Source organism: Mixophyes fleayi, chromosome 3 (assembly GCF_038048845.1).
Source record: "Mixophyes fleayi isolate aMixFle1 chromosome 3, aMixFle1.hap1, whole genome shotgun sequence".
Lineage (NCBI taxonomy): Eukaryota > Metazoa > Chordata > Amphibia > Anura > Limnodynastidae > Mixophyes > Mixophyes fleayi.
Genome location: NC_134404.1, coordinates 282,887,684 through 282,911,389, shown reverse-complemented (window position 1 = coordinate 282,911,389; position 23,706 = coordinate 282,887,684). Strand labels below are relative to the sequence as shown.

The window sequence follows — 23,706 nt, the reverse complement described above, 5'->3', positions numbered from 1 at the left end:
TGAATAGTGGCAGCAGGTTCAGCATTAGAAGGAAGTGGGTCTTGATCTTTCCCTACTTTATCCTCCAAATTTTGATACTTCATTATATGCAGCACACGTTGTATTACAGTACTATTTTTTAAATACTGCTGGAACAGTGAACAATTTTTAATAGATTGCAGTATTAATGTTTCTGGACTGCAAGAACAGTGACCAATTTTTTATATATTGCAGTATTAATGTTTCTGAACTGCAAGAACAGTGAACAATTTTTTATATATTGCAGTATTAATGTTTCTGGACTGCAAGAACAGTGAACAATTTTTTATAGATTACAGTACTAATGTTTCTGGACTGCAAGAACAGTGAACATTTTTTTATAGATTGCAGTATTAATGTTTCTGGACTGCAAGAATTTTTTTTATACTTTTTTTTTAAAAAAAAAATTATATTTTTTTAAATGATTTTTGTATAATTTTAATATTTTTTTTTAATGATTTTTTAATACTTTTAAAATAACTATGCACTTAGCAGAACAAAGCACAGGACAAAAGCACCACTGTACTCAGCAGCACAGAGCACTGGACTGATGCACCACTGGACTCAGCAAGGACAGAGCACTGGGCTGATGCACCACTGGACTCAGCAAGGACAGAGCACTGGACTGATGCACCACTGGACTCAGCAAGGACAGAGCACTGGACTGATGCACCACTGGACTCAGCAAGGACAGAGCACTGGACTGATGCACCACTGGACTCAGCAAGGACAGAGCACTGGACTGATGCACCACTGGACTCAGCAAGGACAGAGCACTGGACTGATGCACCACTGGACTCAGCAAGGACAGAGCACTGGACTGATGCACCACTGGACTCAGCAAGGACAGAGCACTGGACTGATGCACCACTGGACTCAGCAAGGACAGAGCACTGGACTGATGCACCACTGGACTCAGCAAGGACAGAGCACTGGACTGATGCACCACTGGACTCAGCAAGGACAGAGCACTGGACACAAGGACAGAGCACCACTACCCTACACACCCTCCCTCTTCCCTGATGTCAGGCGAAATGAAGATGGCGGCGGCAATGTGAGTATTTATGACATCCGAGTCTCGCGAGATCCGACGCGAGACTTGGATGTCATAGCCTCGGCTTGGATTAGTTTGGCGCCCGGAAGTTCCCGAACAGTGCTCGGATCCCGTCGGATCCGCACTGTTCGGGTGGGCTCGGATTAGCGGAATCCGAGCCTGCTCATCCTTAGTCTGAACACAGTTTTACATCGCGACCAAGTAGGCTTTGTACCAGGTAGACAAACCGGAATAACACCAGGATGGTGGTTGGCCTCATTTTTACCATAAACACTTGCAAGTCTACTCTGCTTGTACGTTCTCGTGATGCAGAGAAAGCTTTCGATATAATCAGTTGGCCTTTTATGTTTGATACGATGCGGAAATTTGGGTTCAGGGGTTATTATTTTTTTTGTAGGGAATATAGGCCCAGACTAAATTATTTCTTTCAGACTCTGCCCACCCAAGTGCCTAGATGTTTTTTCTCCCAACTGCATAAACGGTTCATACAGTTTTTCTGGAAGGTTAAGCCACTAAGAACCAGCTTTTCAAACTTGAGACAGGCCACCATCAATGGTAGCAGAGGTTTCCCAGATTTATATCTTTATTACTTTCCTATGTAATAAAATACTTTACTATGAGTTTGCTCCAAGCTAATCCTCTGCCTGTTTTGCTCACTGGTCCTCCAATAGCATCAGAGTGGTACACGACACTCTGGATCAGGGTAACTGCTTTACATGGAAATGCTGCAACAGAAATCGGGTTCAGGTTGGCGAGATTCTTTGAATATTTCCAATTACAACACTACATCTCTTCTCTCCCTAAAATGTTAAATGCCAGCCCGCTGACTCAACTTTGCTTTGATGTTTTCAAAGATTTTGTTGTTCTTCTTTGGGTTATATAATTGTTGCTTATATACAACAGTATTTTTGTGATGCCTGTTTTGTTATATTTAAAAACTTAAAGAAACCTGTTAAAAAAACCAAAACAAAACAAAAACAAAACAAACAATACACAAGTATCCTGGTTTTCAGATGAAGGGTTTTGATTAATGCTGGCTACACATTTACAGGTCTATTTAACAAGTGGTGAAGAGTCAAGAAGCTGGCATAAACATTAGCAAAAGGCTATTTCCCCAATTTGTCTTATTTATCAAAGGGATAGAATTAATAGACCTCAATAGGAGAGCAGCATTAGGTAAATCATCAAGCTTCAAAAGCAAAGGTTTTCGCAGCCAAGTAACACCATCTCAGAATGGAGTTACGTTATTGGTATTTTTTAATGAGATCTAGCTGAAGCCCAGGGGAGGGCTTGCAGACTTTAGCCCGGGGGGGGGGGGGGGAGGGAGGCAAGACCACAATATATATTTATATATATAAAAAGAGGCTATTATAGTGTTGCTTAATCCATATATATATATTAGGCCCAGGCCCAGAGCTGGATTAAGGCTCTGGGAGGCCTGGGCACTTTAGACAGGGTAACCCCCTATGATGTAGCATGGTTATCATTTTAGACAAATACACAGTGTGTGCACGCACTACTGTTAGGTGCACACAGTTCTGCCTTCACAAGCAGTAAACGGTGAAGCAGGACATACCTCCCAACTGTCCTAAGTGAAACAGCCACCCAATTTCGGGACTGTCCCACCAGATTCAGGACAGTTGGCAGACTGTCCTGCTCTCTCCTACCTGTTCTTGTTACTTTTACCACTTGTGGATGCTGGTTACTTTAGCTCATTTGCTGGTTGTCTGGATCCTGGAATATTGGAGGCCCTACTTGGAAAAAAAGTTCATAGGCCCCACCATCACCCCACAAATAAAATAGCACCCAATAATTAGCACCCATCTGCACTCCACAATTAATAACCTACCTCCCACATTATATTAAGACCCCCCTCCATTCCACACTACATTCATTTACTGGCCCCCACTCACACACTTCATTCATATGCTGACCACACACACACACACAATGTAGTGCCCTCCCCCACAGGATCCACGGCCAATAGGTGAAGATGGCTGGTCCCGAAGGAGGGGCCAGTCACCAAGTAATAAACACTAAGGGCCGACCCAAAATAGATTTTTTGGATCCGGTCCCGGCTCAGCCCGCCCCTGCTGAAGCCTCTCCAATTTTGCTGTATCACTCCCAACAATGGGGCTTCCAGAGCAACCACGGCATAGTAAACTGCAGCAGTGTTTTTTTGTGTATCGCTGTGATTTGCAACAGTACATATTGAAGGCTACCACACTTGGGTCATAAATATTTAGGGTCTCATTCACATAAGGCTAAAATGTTGCAGCCCAAACGTACACGTAAAAATGTGCCCGTGTATTTTGAGTTGCACATATCTTAAAATACACAAACCTCAAAATCCTGTGTAAGGATGAGACCGAAGCAACTACGTTTTAAGTGCTATCTTGACGTGATTGCAGAATGGACGCTGCACTAAGCCAACTCATTTGGGCTTTTACCTAATCATTGAACCATACAATTACACAAGGGTTAGCAGCAGTTTCTAAGGCACTCTCTGAAAATAAACCCTGCACAAGTTATAGCTTGGAGGAAGTATTACAGTTCCAGAGATTGGCATCTCTCCAACTCTCACAGAACAGTCCAAGCGCACACTGGGACTTATGTTCCTTGACAGGTGGCAAGGAACACGTTATCTACCAATGCGATTTATAACTTTACTAATATACCCCCCAACTGTCCCGATTTAGGTGAAACAGTCCCGAAATTACAGGACACAATAATTTAAACCATATTTACTATGGAGACACTGCGCAATATTTAGAGCATAAAAAACAACTTTGATGGGTGACGTGGTGCTGCTACTGGGTGGTGACTAATTAATGAGTTCATTCTAACACCAAAGTATGAAGCAAAACGCGTTTATTTCCTTTTCAATCTATAATGAATCTTAAATTATTGTGCCAAATTTACCAACCCCCAGGTCATTTCTAACTCCAGTTGCCACTAGTCATGCAATAGCAATGTGTATTATTATAAATAAATCTGACCAACCCCTTCTGGGAGAGCTTTCAGAAGCATCAGCTCTTCTGAATGCCGACGGCTACTAGAAATAACCTTCCGTCTTCTATGTTTCCAGTTGTTTCACCGGTCTTGGGAAATGTGTTGGGGAAACGAAACTGACTACTGGATGGGGAGGTGTTTCCTCCCATCTCCCCGCCTACTGTGTGGGCGTTATGCTACGAATTAACCTGCTGAGTGCTGCCAGCTGGAATTCTACCTCTTGACCTTTTATTTTCTTGCTAACGCCAACGAAGGGGTGTTACGTCATGTGAGAGGGCGTGACGATTGTGACGTAACTTGAAAACCACACCCCCTTATTCTCCTTAGCTTGTGTCCCTGAATTGTGTCATACAGGAGAGGCACTGCGGAGATCCCGTTGTGCAGGTTGGTGTTCTTTATTATCTTGTTCGGTTTATAAAACAAATTGTATGTATAGTATGTGTAGAAGGGCAGACAAGGGAATAATTGCATATAAACTGACTCGAGTCTTACTCTTTGTAGTTAGTTAGCAATGAAGTACAACTACATCAGGAGGCTGAAGTTAGCTTCTTATTCAAAGAACTTTATTTTTAAAGGATTAAATCGAGATGGATCATTGATTTCATATTATATTAACACTAAAAGAGGGTCCCTTACACAAATTACAATAGTATGTACCCTGTACCCTGTAACATGGTTTAGGCCAAGGGCATGAAATCAGGTGGCAAAGTGGGCATAGATAGCATTTTCATCATTTTGAATAAGTAGCTGTAGTTCTGCAAGGGTTAAATGCCAATGGGCCACCAATTTGATAGTGGGAAACAAGACAGGGTGGTCAGTTACATATAAAGCGCTCGTGGTTTTGCCTGGGCCAACACTGTTTTGGGCATGAAATCAGGTGGCAAAGTGGGCACAGATAGCATTTTTATTATTTTGAATAAGTAGCCGTAGTTTTACAAGGGTTAAATGTCTTTGGGTCACACATTTTAGAGTGGGAATCAACACACAATGGTCAGTTACATATAAAATACTTGTATTTTTCCTGGCCCATCAGGTGACAAAGTGGGCACAGATACCATATTTTTTTCTAGTGGTTTTGGAATCCACTAAGGTAACAGAGGATAGTGATTCTATTACCGAGGTAGTTCAACAATTGTCGCACCAGTATTTATTATTAAAAGACTGTAACACAATATAGTAATTTTTTTTTGCCTTGAAGAAGCTATCTCAGTGGAAACGCGTGTTTGCGTTTGCTGAGCATGCCTAATCCGAATCTGATAAGATTAATTTATTCCTACTTAAACATTGAAATTGAATAAAGTTTGAAATTAAGTATAACAGTATGTTTAAACCTGATACAGAAGCTCTAATTAGCCCTGAGACATACTGCAGCAATTTATGAAAATAGCAATTCAAAACTACTCATTAGCACGAATTAATAAATTGACAAATATGGTGCACAGAGTTAGTATTGATATATAAAGTGCAAAAATAGCAAAATTATTTATAGTTTTAAGACCATTAATTTCTGCTATAACTGATATATAGGAAGAGTTGAAACTAATAGCATCTATCCTGGATGATTGGCTTAGACCCACAAAGCAAATTTATCTTATTGGTACAAATGTATCCATTTTCATAAATATTATGAAAATGAGAGGATAATATTGACTTAATGTTGCAAAAAAGTATACTATATGGACAGAAGTATTCGGACGCTTGACCATTACACTAACAGGGACTGTAATGACATTGTATTCAAATACATATACTTTAATATGGAGTTGGTCCCCCTTTTGCAGCGATAACAGCTTCCACTCTTCTTGGAGGACTTTCCACAAATGTCAGTGATTCTGTGGGAATTTTTTTTATTATTATTATTTATTTTTTTATTTATAGGGCGCTACAAGGTGTCCGTAGCGCCATATAGGGACAATATCACAGTACAGGGTGACACGGCACAGTACAATTAACGATAATCACAGTAACTCAGGAAGCTCAAAGCACAGCTAGAGAGAGAGGCAGGGAGGGTGGGGGAGAGAGATAATCCGCATACGCTGGTAGCCTCCCTCCCAAGAGGGAGGGCGCGGATGACAGGTAAGAGCCGCCACAGAGGGGTGTAGAGAAAGACGAGAGGGGCCGAAGGGCAGAAGGTCCACGAGAAGAAGGGCTGAGTGGCTGGAGAGCAGAGTTAGAAGTGGTGGAAACAGGAGGAGAGATGGCCCTGCTCTAAGAAGCGTACAGTCTAAGGGGAGGGGTAGACAGACAGACATACACAAAGGTGAGAGGGAGAGAAGGGGGGAACGGAGGCTGAATCAAGGAAGGGGGAAGAAGGGGAGAGAGGTAGACAACAAGGTGGGTAGTTAAGCGGGAAACTGGAAGGCTTTTAAGAAAAGGTGGGTTTATAAAGCCTGTTTGAAACTGTGCCTATTCATTCTATAGGGCATTTATTAGGTCAGGCACTGATGTTGGACGAGAAGGCCTGGCTCACAATCTCCGTTCAAGTTCATCCTAAAGGTGTTCGATGGGGTTGAGGTCAGGGTTCTGTGTGGACCAGTCAAGTTCTTCCACACCAAACTCATCAAGCCATGTCTTTGTAGTCCTTGCTTTGTGCACTGGGGCACAGTCATGTTGGAATAGAAAAGGGCTTTCCCCAAACTGTTGCCAAAATTACTTGGTATGTTGATGCATTAAGATTGTTCTTCACTGGAGATAAGGGAAATAGCCCAAACCCAGAAAAACAGCCCCATACCATTATCCCTCCTCCACCAAACTTCACAGTTGGCATAATGCTGTCAGGCAGGTAGCGTTCTCCCAGCATCTGCCAAACCCAGACTCGCCCATCTGACTGCCAAACAGAGAAGCGTGATTCATCACTCCACAGAACACGTTTCCACTGCTCCACAGTCCAGTGTTCGTGTACTTTGCACCACTTTATCCGACGCTTGGCGTTGGTCTTGGTGATGTGAGGCTTGCATGCAGCTGCTTGGCCATGGAAACCCATCACATTAAGCTCCCACCACACAGTTTTTGTGCTTACATTAATGCCAGTAGCGTTGGCGACTTTTACGCACCATGCGCTTTAGCAGTCCTTGACGTGCAACTGTGATTTTACGTGGTTGTCTGCTTCGTGGCTGAATTGCTGTTGTTCTTAAACACTTCCACTTCCTATAATATCACTTACAGTAGAAAATTATACTACTATAGTGTGAACAATACAATAGCATAAGCATAACAAAAAAACAACAACACACTACAACATTTTGTGCATAGCACCCAAAACAGATCTCTCTAGTATATCATAATCTTGAGGTACCTATATTACCACTTGTATAATACTTCCTATACTAAAATATTGATATAAATCAACATACGATATCTATCTAAATTGCTTTAAACCTCTATAAACTTTTAAAATAGCAGTACAGTCCTCTATACAAATACATATATATCTATATGGATATGCCGCTTTATCACAAGGCAGTTAGAATATAAGGCCCTTCTTCTTTCAGTTCCAATATAAAGCAGTTGGCAGCCTGGAGTGCGAGATAATGTCCTATCTGTAAATCTGTATAACAGAACACTTTGCTGCTTTCTCTTGATTTGATTAAGTCCAATCACCCTAACTAACTATCCCTATCTAGCTAACGAATATGGCTCAGTCCAATCACTTGAATAATATAAGAAACATGGATACTTATCAGCCTCTCTCTTTCTCCTTTGCTCCTCTGTTCATATCTCTCCCAGCAGTCCAGCTTATAATGTCTCCTGTTATGGTACTCTCCTTTCTATACAGCGATGGTCTCTCTCCTCACTGCTGAATCCCTTGTTCAATACTGTTTCCTCTACTCTCCTCCATACTCCTTCTCCTCTGCCAACTGCTGCACATCAACTGCCAGTATCCAGTCACTCCTCTCACATAGCTGTCACTTTGTTCTCGCTCCCATGGTCTCAGTGACGTCCTTGTGAGCTAACTTTATCAATCCCTGACATTAGTGCATATGTGCGGGCCATCATGTCCGCCAGCACTACATAAGCAATAAAGGTTGTTATTTTTTTTAAATAAATGGGACACTCAATCCTTAAATGAAAATACATTAAACAAATTCTACTCTCTTAAAGTTGATGTTGTTTTGGCCAGTCAGATGTTTAAGCTGTCTGTACTCTCGTATAGATATTTGTACCTGATTTTTCACAAAAAGTTTGCCGGTCCATCAAGTTTAATCATATCAACCAGAGGTTGGTTGTGTCATCTTTGCACCTTCACACTTCTGTGGCCCTTGTGTGTTGATTGTGGGTCTACCTGTTCAGAGCTCAGTAGTTCTGTTGATTAGATGCCCTGTTTGTCCTTTACAAGGACAATAGGAAGTGATACGGTGCCTTCTCACCGCCGACCTCCTGCTGAATTAGGACAGCAATTCCTCTGGCCTGTTCTCTGGTGGCATTGGTTCCATTGGGCTTGTTTCCTTTAGCTCCTTTACTCTGGATCTGTCGTAGGAAACAGACCAACCACAAGGAATCAAATTGCAACACTATTTCAGCGATGTTAAAAAAGAAAAACAAAACAAGTGAAAGTAATTGAATTGCCAATTTCTATTGTAATGAATATTGAGAGCTCTGACAAGTTTACAAACTGAACTATGTACCAGCTAAATTCTTCAGGTCACAAATAGAACAACTTTAATATATTCTTATGTTTCTAATGTGAACTTCTCCTTTACTGATTGGACCAGGTTTTAGCATTTTACTGGAAAAGTATTTCTTATACTAACCAAGTGAATTTTAAATTGCCTTTTTTTTTAGGTGCAGATAGGGTTTATAGTTTATTGGAATACATTTCTATTTAATGGACATTAAATATGGGATAATAGGCAGAAATAAATATAACATTTTTGTTCATTATTTATGCACAGAAATATGTGGTCAACGTCTTTAATCTATAGACATACTGAGGATATTGGTCTCCTATTGTGGATGTTTATAAACTTAAGTTTCTGCAAGAAACATTAAGGTGTTTGAAGGAATTTCTTGCAGATCTCTTAAAAATTATAAGTTCCGTGGTTCTTTCAGGTTTATTTATTTATTCCTTAACCACAGTTCATTAATCGGATTCATAATATACCGCATACTGGGTGACCCATAATGACAGCGGGTGACCTGTGCCTAGGGCGGCTTCATGCAGTTAATGGCACTAAGGTGTGAAAGTATTGGATGTAAGAGTGGAAGGTTTGTTTATTGGAAATTGCCCAAAATGTTTGTTTTGATCAGATAACGAACGTATCTGATCTACACAAGATGGTGGTGTATCTATAATGTTAAGGTTTCCTGTACTACTCACTGCTGTAAAACTTATAACCAGGTGTACTATATATCAGTAGTACTATGTGGTGTTTGTGTATTTAAAAATTAACATAAAAACCATACAATGCACAAAGTTCTAAACAACAACCTATTATCACTTATAACGTCAGTATTTTAAGCTGCACATATTGAACACTTGCAGGCTTTTTGACAGGGACATTCAAGTGCAGTGCAGATACAAGCTAAACATGTCCCTTTGAGATGTCTTATTTTGGGTTAAATGTATCTTTGAAATACATTTTGTCCAGAGAGATTTTGAAAAGGAGAGAATGATTTGTAGGAGGACCACTAAGAAAAATGCTTGCAAGGTACTTGGCAAGCTATTTACAGCTAAAAAACAACTATATGGGATTGCTGCTTGGGAGTAAAACACAAAATTACTGGTAAATTTTACAATTAATTTAATGTTTTCTTCTCTGGAATATTAAAACTTTGCTGATTTTTATTCTGTTTTTTTTTTTTTGGTTATAGGTTTTCCTTTTATCTAAATGGCTGCCATTGTAATGGAGGAGAAAAACTACAAAGGATTGCTTATTAACTTCTGTTTGAAAAATGCCAAGCCCTCACCCATATTTGAAACACCTGCGCAAACAGGACCACCACACAATCCTGTGTAAGTTTTTAGGGGAATTTCCATTGCTTGGATGAGAGCCTATACCAGTGGTTTCTAATAAGAGCTGTAACCCCAGGCCTAGGCTGTAAAGGGACATAGATTATGCTCATCCATATAGTGGCACATGTAAGACCTGTAAAAGGGATAAAGTAAGGTGCTGTATACAGTATGTTTCTTTCATTGAACTTTTGGAGATGTTCTTGCGATTGAGGCATTTTATATGTTAATTAAACCCAGAACAATTGGCATAACTACTGTATCACACCTTCTACATTAAACATATGTAGGAAAGGTAAAACACTTATAACTGTGCTTCAAATGAAAATTGTACTAATGTGAAACAACATCAATTTCTCTCCCTCTTCTCAAGCTTCACTTGTAAAGTTTTTATTGGTGATCAAATGGTTGGAACAGCCGAAGACGGAACAAAGAAGTCAGCAGAGAATAAAGCGGCCAAAATGGCTCTAGAAGCCCTTGAAAATCGAAAAATTGTTGTGAGTTTCAGAATGTTTATTTTTCTTTTTGTCGTTTTTGTTTTTTTCTTTTTCTTCATATATTCATATTCTTCACATTATTATGTTGTTTTGTTAAACCATAAACACCGTATAGTAATTATGTATATGAATGCTTAGGTTTTAAGAAATGTTTTTTTTTTACGGTGGAAACAGACTATGCTTCAGTTGCAAGGTTGTCAAATACTTATTACATGTGTGGTGTGTATGTATATGCATGTGTGTAAAATATATATATATATATAATTTTTTTTACTATATACGCACACACATGCCAGGTTCTCTTAACCTTTGCTTTCTCTTTTCTTTGTATTTCATAGTATCAACCAGAGTATGTTGCATTACTCAATGAATTCTGCCAGAAAAAAAATTGCCTTTACAAGTTTGTGGAGGTTTGTTGTAATGGACCAGCTCATGACCTTCAGTAAGTACAATTTTCTGAGAGAGATAGCTATGTAAACCCACTACAAGACATAGGCTGGGTACATACTACAGAATATTTATCCCAATGCGGCATCTTTAATGATTTTTATCAAAAAGTCCCGATCAGCATGCTGATTCATGTGTACACACTATACACGTTTTACCCAAATTACCTTCCGATCTGTGTCTTCATCTGTCATAACCATTGGCTGAAGAGATTGTGACTCTGCACACTTCATAGATATCTATGTACACTGCGGGTCGTGAGTGCATACACACTGCAGTATTGGGACAACATTGTTTTATTGTGGAACAACATTTTTAGTCCGATTTTAAAAATCATGAAATGATACAATGTGCTCTGGAATGATAACTGTTCATTGTTCCAGTGTAAATACTAATGTGAAATTGGGCCGTACGGTCGTTTATCATTTGAGTGACCCAACAATCAGCTGAAAACACTGTGGGCTAGATTTACTAAGCTGCGGGTTTGAAAAAGTGGGGATGTTGCCTATAGTAACCAATCAGATTCTAGCTTTAATTTATTTAATACCTTCTATAAAATGATAGCTAGAATCTGATTGGTTGCTATAGGCAACATCCCCACTTTTTCAAACCCACAGCTTAGTAAATCTAGCCCTGTGTCTTTTAAGGTTTGTGGTATAGTAGGAGGGGAAATACTACATAGTAAATAGCGAAGCTCACATAGCTAGTGACAGCTCCTACACTTGTTATTCATTTCAGATGGCGTCACTGCGTATAAACTGCAGTTTAATACACCCTTTGCACTAAATCACCTAGTAAATCAGATCATGTCTCACACAGTGCTTTGAGTGCATACATGTGTCAATGTCTCTGTAGATGTTAGAATATAATTAGGGATCTATTTTGTGGGCTGCGTTGATTTTGGCAAAATAGCTCAGGTTTGGATTACTTGAAATTGTGTGCAATTTGTATCTGTTCTCCCCATGTAAAGAACATACATTTAAATAATATATTTATTTGGTATTGTACATATAGAAAGAACTATCTGTTCTAGTGTTCTACATAAATGTGTGTGTAAAATTAGCTAAAGGATCATGGGAATGTGCATATTTTTGTAATATAAAAAATATATTTACTTTTTATGATGACAGTTATATCTGTCCCAAGCAACAATAAATAACTATAACCGATTCGGCGTAAACAAACAAACATACTGTACAGGTACAACATATACACATACAAGCAGTTGTAAGTGGGGATGTACACGGTTGTATGCCATATCTCCTCTTCTCCTATTGCCCTCATTGTAAAAACTATCAAATTCCATTCACTTACATTCCCATTATATTTTTCAAACCGCCACTTTGAAATTTCCACTTGACCACTGTCTACAAGTGAGTCAAAGCGGTAAAAGGATAAAGCAGGACCGAGCTACAGGATGTCTTGGTATAGCATCATACACTTAGGGGGGTATTCAATTGTTCGTCCGGACCTCAGAAAAACTCGCACTCTAAAACTATTACCGTTAATACGGTAATTACTCGCTGAATTTCAGCTCGCAGCTCCCTGAGCTGCGAGCTGAAATTCAGCGAGTAAATTACTGTATGAACGGTATTGACGCGCAATATTACCGTATTAACGGTAATAGTTTTAGAGCGCGAGTTTTTCTGAGGTCCGGACGAACAATTGAATACCCCCCTTAGAGCGGACATCATAAAATGTAACAAAGTGTCTGGACATTGATATAAATATTCCTTGAATCCCAGCAGCATCCATAGCATTCAAACAAGAGACAAAGGTACATTAAATAATTCACAAAGTGTTTTCAACTTGAGAGTAAGAGACTACAGATATAATAACATACTGGGGAGGAAAAAGAAGGGGGCGAGGGAGAGAAAAGGAGTGTCTAATCACTTGGTAGGAAAGCTAAACATAAGTAAGGCTATACACTCCCCCAAAAACAGGGGGAAGGGGGGAACAAGCTATCCTATTATATAACCTTATAGAACATTCAGACAAATCTTTGCTGGATTGGAACTCATCGTCTCCGAAGACCTAAAGGTGAAAAGGGTAATAGAGAGAGGAAAGGCTCAGCCAGGCCTTGAAAAACCAGTAAACTTAATTAGTTACAGATGAAGTAACTTATAAATACATTATTGTGGCTAGTTAAAAGCATGGCAGGATATCCAAGTGCCCCTGTTTCCTGGGGAGTTTTATTGTCGCTTTATCACTTTTTTTATGTTTTTTGGAAGTATATATTAAGGGAAGAGCAGAAATGGTCCCGAGCTGAAGGCCCGGCCCATTCAAGGTAACCATTTTACCATTGTAAGTGACCTGCACATTAAACGTATAGCCCCATCTATACTTAATATTGTTTTTGTCAAAGAGACTTTGTTCGTTGTCTGAGCATCATGTGCAGTTGCAGAGTGTTCTATAGAAGGTCCTGGAAAAGTTGAATTCTATGGCCATCATAATCGATTCCGTCCAGACTTCTTGTTTTATTAAGGATCTCCTCTTTCTGTGTGTAATAGTTCATTTAACAAATCACGTCTCTAGGTCACTCTGTTGGGGCACCCCATGGTCTCAATGCCCTATGAGCCCTTTTGAATGATATAAGTTCATTAGAGTCTTGTTCACAAATCTCGTTAAAGATTTTGGTGAGGAAGTCAACAAGACCTTGCATTGAGATGTCCTCGGAATGTTTCTTATACGTAAGTTGTTTCTGTGGCCTCTGTTGTCCAAGTTGTTTTCTCTGTTTCTCAACAGCTGCAACTCTTTAGCGTATTGTGCCAGAGAATTTTGCATCAGAAAATGCCACATCCAGGATCTCCTTGTTTTCCTCCAAGATCTATTAAGTAGCAAGTTTAGCAAAGTCAGTTTATAGGCTCACCACCTCCTTACGGTTTGTTGGTTAATCCTGTTTGGTTGGAAGAGACTTGGGAGGGTAAAGAACTGTACCAATGTCCTGAGACTCTTGAGTAATGGGATAAATATTGAGTGGTTCCTGGGGGGGTTGAAATGGAAGAGTACATGAGGGCAGGTAAGGAGACTGGCGCGTCGCTGCCTGCGTGGAATGTAGCTTATATATTTAGAAATTGTTGCAGGTGAGAACGCTGATTGATCTCCCCTAGCCCTCTTCAATCTCTTCGAAGAGCCTTTCCTTTCCTTACCCATTGAGATGAAAATAGATGTACTTGAGAGTTAATACAAAAGCGTGCATTGTCACTGGTCACGTTCCCCCATGTAACTGTTTATGCAGCCAATGGGCACCAGCCGCATTGCAGAGTTATGAAATTACATGTCAAAATAAACATATAACAGGACACAGACAAGACAACAGCAGGCTAGACACCTGGAAAGGGAAGGACCTGTCACTGCTACTGGAGAACTGAGATCCCGGTCACATAGTGCTATTTTGCTTATAGTGGCCATCTATCCTTTTGGGTCTGCTTTCAGATAGTTTATGCCCCCAGGACTAAGTATTGCATGAGTAACACAGAGCTCCATCCAGGGCCGGATTAACCCGAGGTCTAACTGGGCTATAGCCCAGGGGCCTCGGGCATCCAGGGGGCCCTTCAAACTCCTCAGCAGCATTATTGATCGGTCGGGGGCGGGGGCGCCCCCAGCCCGATCAATGCTGCTGAGTACTGTCAGTGCAGTCCTCCGTCCCGGCGTGCTGTAGTCTGCTTACTGAGGATATCTCGCGAGAGTTCATGAACTCTCGCGAGATCTCCTCAGTAAGGAGCTTACAGTGCGCCGGGACGGAGGACTGCACTGACAGGTAAGTGCTTGGGTGGGTCCTCGCGGGGGGCGGGGGGCGGCGGACGGCTCACATTGGGGGCCTCACGGGGAATGGAGGGCCCCTTAGCCCAGGGGCCTCCATTCCCTTAATCCGGCCCTGGCTCCATCATGGCAAGCAGATAATGTCAGTGCCCGAGAACGGGCACACAAAGGCAGCTGCAGCAACAGGGAAACCAGGAAACACATGGCTAAAGACAAGAACTGAGAAAGGACCAGGACACACCAAACTCAGAAATGTAGATTCAAGGCAGGGCTGGCCACAAATGCAAGTCAGACAATAAACCTGTAATCTTCAGTGCTTGAACAGGCCTTATATAAGCCTGGAGATTGCTGGAAATTCATTGTAGTTGGGCTTATTAGAGTGGATAACCAGAAAGAAGGGACAGCGGGCACAACATCAGGAGGGGCTAAAGAGTAGGCACTGAAATACAAAAGTCCTGTGTTTAAACCCCCAGCAGGACCTTACACATACAGTACATCATGAGAGGTTTCCGTTAAACACACAGATATTAAGAGTTTTGTAAAATATATCAAAGAGAAATTCCTACTTTTTATTTTTCATTTTATTTTAGAAAAAAATACATCTTCATTATTCTGTATTTTTCTGGTCTAGTCCTAAAACACTTTTTTAATTAATATTTTTATTTTTTATGTATTATTCTGATTATTTATTTTGTTATAGAAAACCTTACTATTAAAACAGATATGTTACCAATGCTATAAAAAAAATCCAGCATACAATACAATATAATTTACAAAGAGTATTTCTTGGGAAACCTTATTTGACAGATAAAGGATATGGCTGCCTAAAAACTATTTTCAACTTGTGGTTGAGACTTCTGTAGGAGCATGCACCATATATACATGTTTTGTATATGAGTGATTGATTGATTTCTGTTTTTTTTTGTTTTTTTTGGTAGGTTTATATGCAGCGCAAAAGTCGGAGAAAGAATGTTTCCTAACTCAAGAATAAAAAAAAGCAAAAAACAGGCGAAAAAGGAGGCTGCTTATCTTGCTCTAAAAGGGCTCAGAATAGAGTTTCCAGATGATATTCTGGTAAAGTGTCTAATATTCTAAAAACAAAAAAAAAGATAATTGTTTTCTAATAAATTTTAAATTTAAAATGTTTCCTATGCTGTGAGCCTTGTATCGAACTCTATTTATCCATTTAATCAAATTATGGTTTTGTATTTCAGTTATAAGTCCTAATAAATAACCTTTGTATTTACAAATGCAGGATTTGCCAGAAGCTTTCATAGATGAGTCCGGATCTGAAAGTTCTTCAATGTCTGGAAGGTAGTAGCTTTTTATTAAAAAATTAATTTATAAATAAACCAATAAGAAATGTAAGGCATAAGTGAGACGAAACGAGGGGATTGCCTTCACTTTATTCTGTCTGTAATTTATTACTCACAAAACAAAGAACTGGTACTTTTATAGCCCTGTCTGATGTACCCCAGATCCCCAAGGTACTGGGAAGGGGACAATGTCCCATTGCTTGTAGATTGAGCTTACAAAGTTTTTAAAGCTTAAAAGGTTGTTAAAAGGTGTTATATTGTTCTTGGTGTGGAGTTTATATGTTACAATGTGGGGGCTCCTTGCAGGGACAGACATAGACTTTTTTTTTGGGGGGGTGGGGGGGGTTGGAGGGCTTTTTTGCATAGCCACTCTCCTCCTTCACTCTGGTTGGTCCCAGTTGACCCCTCCCCCTTTCTTGTAGTTCCTGTGAAACTACAAGTCCCAAAATCAAATGTTTAGAGCTGTATTGGCATGTTTCAGTGGAAAGAAGCTATGATATGGATAATGTATTTTCACAAAAAATATATAGCACAGTTTTCAGATGGTATATTTAGTAAAGATAAGTACTTGCCCGTTCGTAGATATTGAGGTTCACTAATTAGCAATAATTGTGATTCCCTTGGAGAAAGTGTCCTCTGGTGTAATGAAACGCATGTTTATACAGTTACTATTGTAAATTGATTTTATCCACCTTTATGGATTTTGTTTGCTGCAGTACATAATTGTCTTTCCATTTAGGGAAAGGAACGCCTATTACCCATCAGCAATAAATCTGGTTAATATTAACATGCCGGCACAATACAGTACAATAATACACAATGACATAAATGAGAAAAAATAAAAAAGCCTGCTGCCAGCCTAGGCTGGTACTAGCAAAATCAGGGGCCAAAAAGCATGGGGCCCACTGATTTTACTAGAACCAGCACTAGACTTTGCCAGATGGGGCTGTTGGCCCTACTATAACACAGGAACCTGCAGTGTGGGTTCCCCCTGCCATAATGACAACTAGTCCCAGGCTGATCAGCACGAGGCTGGATCCCCTAGGGAGATGGGGTCCGCAAAAAAAACACATTCCTGGTCCTGCAGTGTGAAAAAAAGTCAAACAATCCACTGGAACATGTTTAAAACAATAAAACAAACATTACAGATGATGCAAACTAGCTTGCTACCGCCGCATAATGAAAGGAATACAGCCACTAGGTCTATTTGTAACCTAAGGTCGTGGGAAAGTGCTGAGGTCGTGGGAAAGCCCTAGCCTGTCCACAGTCACAATGTCACCATATTAAACATGTCAACAGAGTGATTCTTACAATATTTACACTTTCACCATTTTGGTGCCAACAGTGTAACTGTCCACAGATTCACCATCACCAGATCGTACCCAAACCCCTGTTTCGAGTTACACAGATGCCATGACTATTCCGTGGCAGTATCGTCTGGTGTACTTCTTTCCTCAGATTCCCACGCTCCCACGGGTGCTCAAGAAGCCGAAAGGGAACAATTCACCACCATTCTCAGACTGGCTGCTCCGGATGTGCACTCCAATGTCCTCAGGTTGGCCGTAGGCCCACCCTTACGGTTGCCTCTTAATCCCCATCTTCTCTTCCAAAGCCCTCTTCGTTGCCTGTCTTTAGGTTGTCTGACTTTGATGCTGTGGCTACTGAGACCTTGATTCTTCAGGCTACGGGTGGCTCGGTCTCTGTTGTTCAGACCATGATAAAGGCTAGTAAACCGTCTTCTTCTGCAAATTACTACATGGTGTGGAAGGCGTGTTTTCTCTGTTGTGAGAATCAGAGTTTTCACACTTCCCGATTTAACCTTGCTCTTCTCCCTTCAGGCGGGTCTCGACAAAGGTCTCTGTCTATCTTCATTGAAGATGCAGGTTGGCAAGTATGAAGGATGTTCAGACCTTTCTTCAAGGGATTCTCCATGCTCAGCCCCTCTTTGTGCACCCAGTTGAGTCATAGGACCTTAATTTGGTGCTCCGGGCTCTTACTAGAGATCCATTTGTGCCGTTAGGAGCCATTGTGAATTTTCATTATGTCACCTGGAAAATAGTATTCTTACTACCTATCTCTTTTGCTCATCTGGTGCCCGAGTTGGGGGCGTTGTGCTGTAATCCACAATTTCTGGTGTTTCATTGGACTGGACAGTGCTTTGCACTAAGCCTTCTTTTGTACCTAGAGTGGTCTCACGGTTTCAATTAAGCCAGGAGATTGTTGTTCCAACTTTTTCTCCTTGGTCTCAGTCTTCTGATGCGTGCTTGCTGCTTTTGGATGTGGTCCGGGCTCTTCAAGGTTATGTGGACTGTACCGCTTCGGTTCACAAGACTACCGACTTGTTTGTGCTGTATGATGCACACAAGCGAGGTTGGCTGGATGCTAGCCTGTCTCTTGCTCATTGGACCACGTCAACTATTCGTTTGGCTTACGTTCAGTCGGCTAGGCCTGTGCCGGTGGCCTTGAAAGCTAATTCGACCAGGGCTGTCGGTGCTTTGTGGGTGGCTCGTCACGGTGCTTCGCCGAACGGTTGTGCTGGGCTGCTTCGTGGTCGTCTGTCCACACCTTATCCAAATTCTACAAGTTGCTAGTTTTGGGTGCAAGGTTTTACATGCAGTCATTTCAAAGCAATCCCTCCCTTAGGGGCAGCTTTGGAAAGCCCTCATTGTCGCAGTGTGCCACAATGGTATGCCAGAGAAAAGAAGATTTTTTTTTTACGCATTGTAAAATTAATTTCTCTTAGTCCATTGGGAGACTTTGCACCCTCTCCCTTTGCTCTGATTATTTGCTTTTTTCCTGGTTTGGTGTTCTTGTTTTACCTAGGTATGCCCTCTCTCCTGGAATTTCTTATTAAAAAAATGAAGACGGTTCCCTCTGGGAGGGTATTGTAAGAGTGGAGCTGTCCTCTCAATACTTTCAGATTCAGGCTCTAGTATACCGTACAATGACAATAAGGTTTGGATGAGTCTGCTGTAAGAGAAGTCGCTAAGTAGATCCCTATTGGCACATCCTCTAAAACTAAGGGGGATTTCTACCTTTAGATAACTTTAGTGTAAATTGATACACGGCTGGTCTCTGGATACAGTTTATCCAATGTAGAGAAAACAATTCCTGTGTTATTTTCGAGGGTATCAGATGTAAACAACACTCACTAATGATATAAATACATAGCTTAAAAGCACAGATGGGAACCAGCAATGTATTCAAAGCTGCTGGAAGATGTGTTTTTAGACAAATTCAAGTCTGCGTAGGTGGATAACCTAGTATAGTTGCATCTAAAAATAAAAATAAATGCATCTACATGTAAAAAAGCGTATAAATGCTATGCGTTTCAGCAGTATACCTGCGGTTGATGTGCGACACAGAGCTTTTCCCATTCATTTTAATATCCTCAGCCAGCGCCACACTAGATAACCCGATCTAGTCTCGCTAAACTAGCGGACAACAAGCATGGGGTCCTGCTAGAAAAACTACACTGAGGTTGGTTAGTGCAGGACTGAAAGAGAGCACCCACCTGGTCATGGGAGAAAATAAAACTTTCTCCTTCCTCTTTTTCCCCTCCAGGTCCCATTCAGATGGGTACCTACGCTAACATTGTATAAGATGGGGTTTATACCATTTAGTGTCTCTAAATGACAAGTAGTATTGGTAGCAACCAGATTATATACTGATCTAATTAAAAACATCTCTGGCTATGTACTTCGTGCTTAAATCTGGTAATATTTTTACAATTTTGCAATAGTTGTTCTTTAGCTACTTTGTGTACAAAAGAAAATTGCATGTTCTACATCTACTCTGCAGCACACTGTAGATCCACCGCATCTCACCTCAGTCCATGGTAAGAACATCACTTACTAAATGGATTGTACATGGGGAAACATAACACAAACAGCAAAAATAAATTTTACAAGAATCTTCCCATGGATACTTTTAAACAATTGCAGAAAGTTAATTCCAACATGAACCATATAGTTCTGAGTAGAGGAATACCATATATGTGGGGGGTTGAATGCAAAGTATTTTTTGTTTCGTTTTTTTGGTCTTTTGTGTTACATGACAATTTCTTATTTAACCAGGGTATGCAATCAGTCCAGATTCCGTGTAAGCTGGATCATAAATCAGCTGACATGTCAGACATAACTAGATAAGTTAGATTTTTAGGGCAGACAGAGGAGTCTTCTCTGCAGCTCTTTGGACTTATTTATTTTTGTTTCTATAGCACCTCTATATTACACAGTGGAGTTTACAGTACCCTACCACACAAACACATACACTAGTGTGCATTTCAGTGAGCAGCCAACTAACCTACTGCTCTCACTCCGGAATATCACTGATGAACTCACACGTGTTATATCATCAAAACTTTTAATAATGCTCATATAAATGAATGTTTTTTTAGTGCTGGTTCCATCAGTTTTGACAGAGGGAATGAAAATGGATTTGCCAATTCAACACCTGCTGATTCTGAGGTATTTACTAGTAAATAAATGGGCAGAAATGATTGGCATATTGCTTATTGAAATGTATTCTCCCCATAAGGTGCTAAACATCTGATTCCAAACCCTTTGATAGGAATAAATAATGAACAACAATGATTTTACTCTAATGTGTATTAAGTATGTTCACTCAGATTGTTACATAGGGAAAACGCATAGCAACAGAAATACAGTATGCTACACTTTGTGTGTTCTCCCATGGTTAATTGCACACCTGTAGAGAGATCATCACAACAGAAATACATGTCTGAGGATTAATATATTAGTATATATAGATATTGGGGGGGTGAGCAGTGCGTTTTACATTTTAATTTATAATTATTATTATTAATAATAATATAATATTGTCACAAACACATTCCCAGCTTTCGTGACTTTGGGGTGTTTGCTGTATGAGGTTAAACACAATTCCAGCCCGCAGTCTCTCTCTACCTATCACACAGGTTATATACCTACTGAATCGCCCCCACACCAAGCTCACACCCCTCACACACATCAGGTTTGCCACCACCTATTGAATACGGGCAATAGGACCCCAATATATTGGCACACACTGGCACACAAGGCTTCTGGCTACCCACAGGCTAGCAAGGCCCCCACCAGTTACACAGATGTAAATGCAAGCACATACTAGGCTTGTTAGTCAAATGTATCAACAAATCACACACCGGCATTCAAAGGGTTAACTTGGTCGAGCTATAGTCTTCTTAACAGGCTAATGGATTCGTTAGAGTATCATGAACGCCACTTACTAAATTAATAGATTTAACATACAAAGATACAGGGCATTCAAATATATATAAAAAAAACAATTTATAAACAATTGACATAACATGCACAAACAAATCAGTTTAAAATAAAATGGGTAACATTCAGAGTATAACTTACATGAGTTGTATAATCTGTGCCATGGAAAATTGGCTAGGAAGATGGACAGCTTATCAATGTGGATTGATATTCCCAAAAGACTGACAATTTGACTCTTCCCAACACAGGTTTTTTTTAAGCAAAATGAAATGGGACGGTCTTCACAGGGGCAGTGTTAATGCTAATAGGGGGGCAGGGATGTCCCCTGGGTGTCACTATAGTTTGTTCACAAATATTCCCAAACTTTTGACCTTTGGGCCATTTCTTCACAGAAATATCCCAGAGACATAACTCCCCCTTCAATAAACCGGTCATAATGTCCCGTACATTTAAATACCAAAAATGATCTAATTATAATAATGTGACATACCTTTTCCAAAAATATGTGATTATAGCTGTTCCCGGTTACCACCAGTACCTGTTATTCACAACCCTGGTGTGATATCTGCTCAGTATATAGTGGCACCCAGATTTCCCAAAATATGAACTATGAAGACAATTTCCTTTGAAGCTCATATTTCTATATACCTGTATAGGCCTTCAAATGCTGCCTTTGGCTGCAAGGATGTCCAGCTGTGACCGACCCCACAAAGTCTATTCAGATGTCCAAAAACTAACTTGTGTCAGGATATAGCTCACAGCATGGGCCCTTTGAAGCTGCTACAGGTGACACTGCTATCTTCTCACACTGGGATGTGTAGAGCCACCGAATACACATACAACAGGCTTTCTGACTTCACATTTTACACTTTACTAGCTCAACTTATCAATGGATTAATTTGATATATCATATTTACACTGCAGTTATGATTTATTCCCCACAATTATGTGATGGGTCAACCCTTATAAATAACTGTTATCTCCGTTCACAACAATTATTGTTATTCACATCCAACTCATTTTCCAAATTGTTTCTTTTTTTTTTAATTGTTTTTCATTTTTTATTTCGGTTGTTCAAAAAGGATAATACATTAACACAATAGAACAGGATGTCCAAAATCGTAGGCGTAGACCACTTTACAAAAAGTCATATGTGAAATACGTACAAGAACAATACAAAAACAGTGATAATGAATATGACTTGTTTAAGAAAAATGTTGGGTGGGTGGAGGAGGGTTGGAAGGGGGAGAGTACAGGACTAGTAGAAGGGGATCAGCGATCTTATCATCCTAGAGGGATTGGTAGGGTATTTAGTATTGTCAGGTATACAGTACAGGAGTACGAGCTGGGGGGAAGCTTGTTTAGGAATGTTTCTTTACACTGCATATGGGTCAGTAAGAAAAATCATGAAACAGAAGAGGATAAGGACTGGGCGCTACTCTCTGCAAAGAGCCAGGGGACCCATACTTGGTTAAATATGTGGAATTAATTAGTGATTTCCCCCATAGCTGCTGTCACAAATACAGCAATCTGAACAGCTGGCCGCGACTGGCGTGTCCTTAGTATTTTAGCAATGAATATACCTTTTCTGCCACCACAAAGGATTTATTATGGTGTCCTTACGTTCACCAAAACCACTTATTAATGTTTCACACCTAAATCATATATACATGTAGCATGAGTCTCCCGGGGCTTCGTAAGTTCACAAAGAATCACGGAGAATACACTAGATTCAATTTAGTTAATTTGAAAAAATATTTCAAAGGCTTATTTACAAAAATTAATAACAAGACATACAATATGTTACACAAATGAGTTTCAGAAAATAAAATAGGAAATAAAATCAGAATTACTACTTACTAGTTAAGACCTGGGTGTAAATGTAGTAATGTCCGGATTCTTCAACTCCGGCGTGTTCAGCGTCTTCGGCGATTAAATTTAAAGCGGCGCTTCATTGTAAAGGGAAGTTTCCCTTTACAATGCAGCGCCGCTTTAAATTTAATCGCCGAAGACGCTGAACACGCCGGAGTTGAAGAATCCGGACATTAATACATTTACCCCCCCGGTGTGTGTGAGGGAACACAATGGAGAAATGTGGGACATTTCAGTCTTGATAGACACCCTCATGAAAATGCACAATGTACTGTCTAAAGCAGAAGATTTTAAACCCTTCTTACTGGCTCTTCACCCCCACCTTATGAATTACATTTTCAATTATGTCAGATTGATTCCCAAAATGACACAGAGCTTTCCAAAGTAAATTATCTGTCGCTAAGATCTATGTTTGGGCACCTCAGAGAATCTCTCACCTCTGCTCTGCTTGAGTACCTGAATGGTTTACAACTTTGGGGCTTCAATCTCCTCCAAGACCCTCATCTATCCTGGGCCTGGCTAGCTTCAAAAGATT

At 40.3% G+C, this 23,706-nt stretch overlaps 1 protein-coding gene across 1 annotated transcript in view; it reads left to right on the top strand.

Annotated features, from left to right (window-relative positions):
- The first annotated feature begins 4,365 nt into the window (after positions 1–4,365).
- Positions 4,366–23,706, top strand: part of LOC142144604 (interferon-induced, double-stranded RNA-activated protein kinase-like) — a 58,893-nt gene continuing 39,552 nt past the window's right edge. The window contains exons 1-7 of the mRNA XM_075203682.1: positions 4,366–4,468; positions 9,896–10,037; positions 10,408–10,531; positions 10,870–10,973; positions 15,679–15,814; positions 15,996–16,054; positions 20,456–20,525. Of these exons, the coding sequence (XP_075059783.1) occupies positions 9,913–10,037; positions 10,408–10,531; positions 10,870–10,973; positions 15,679–15,814; positions 15,996–16,054; positions 20,456–20,525 (618 nt within the window). The 5' untranslated portion in view covers positions 4,366–4,468; positions 9,896–9,912. The remainder of the gene's footprint in view (positions 4,469–9,895; positions 10,038–10,407; positions 10,532–10,869; positions 10,974–15,678; positions 15,815–15,995; positions 16,055–20,455; positions 20,526–23,706) is intronic.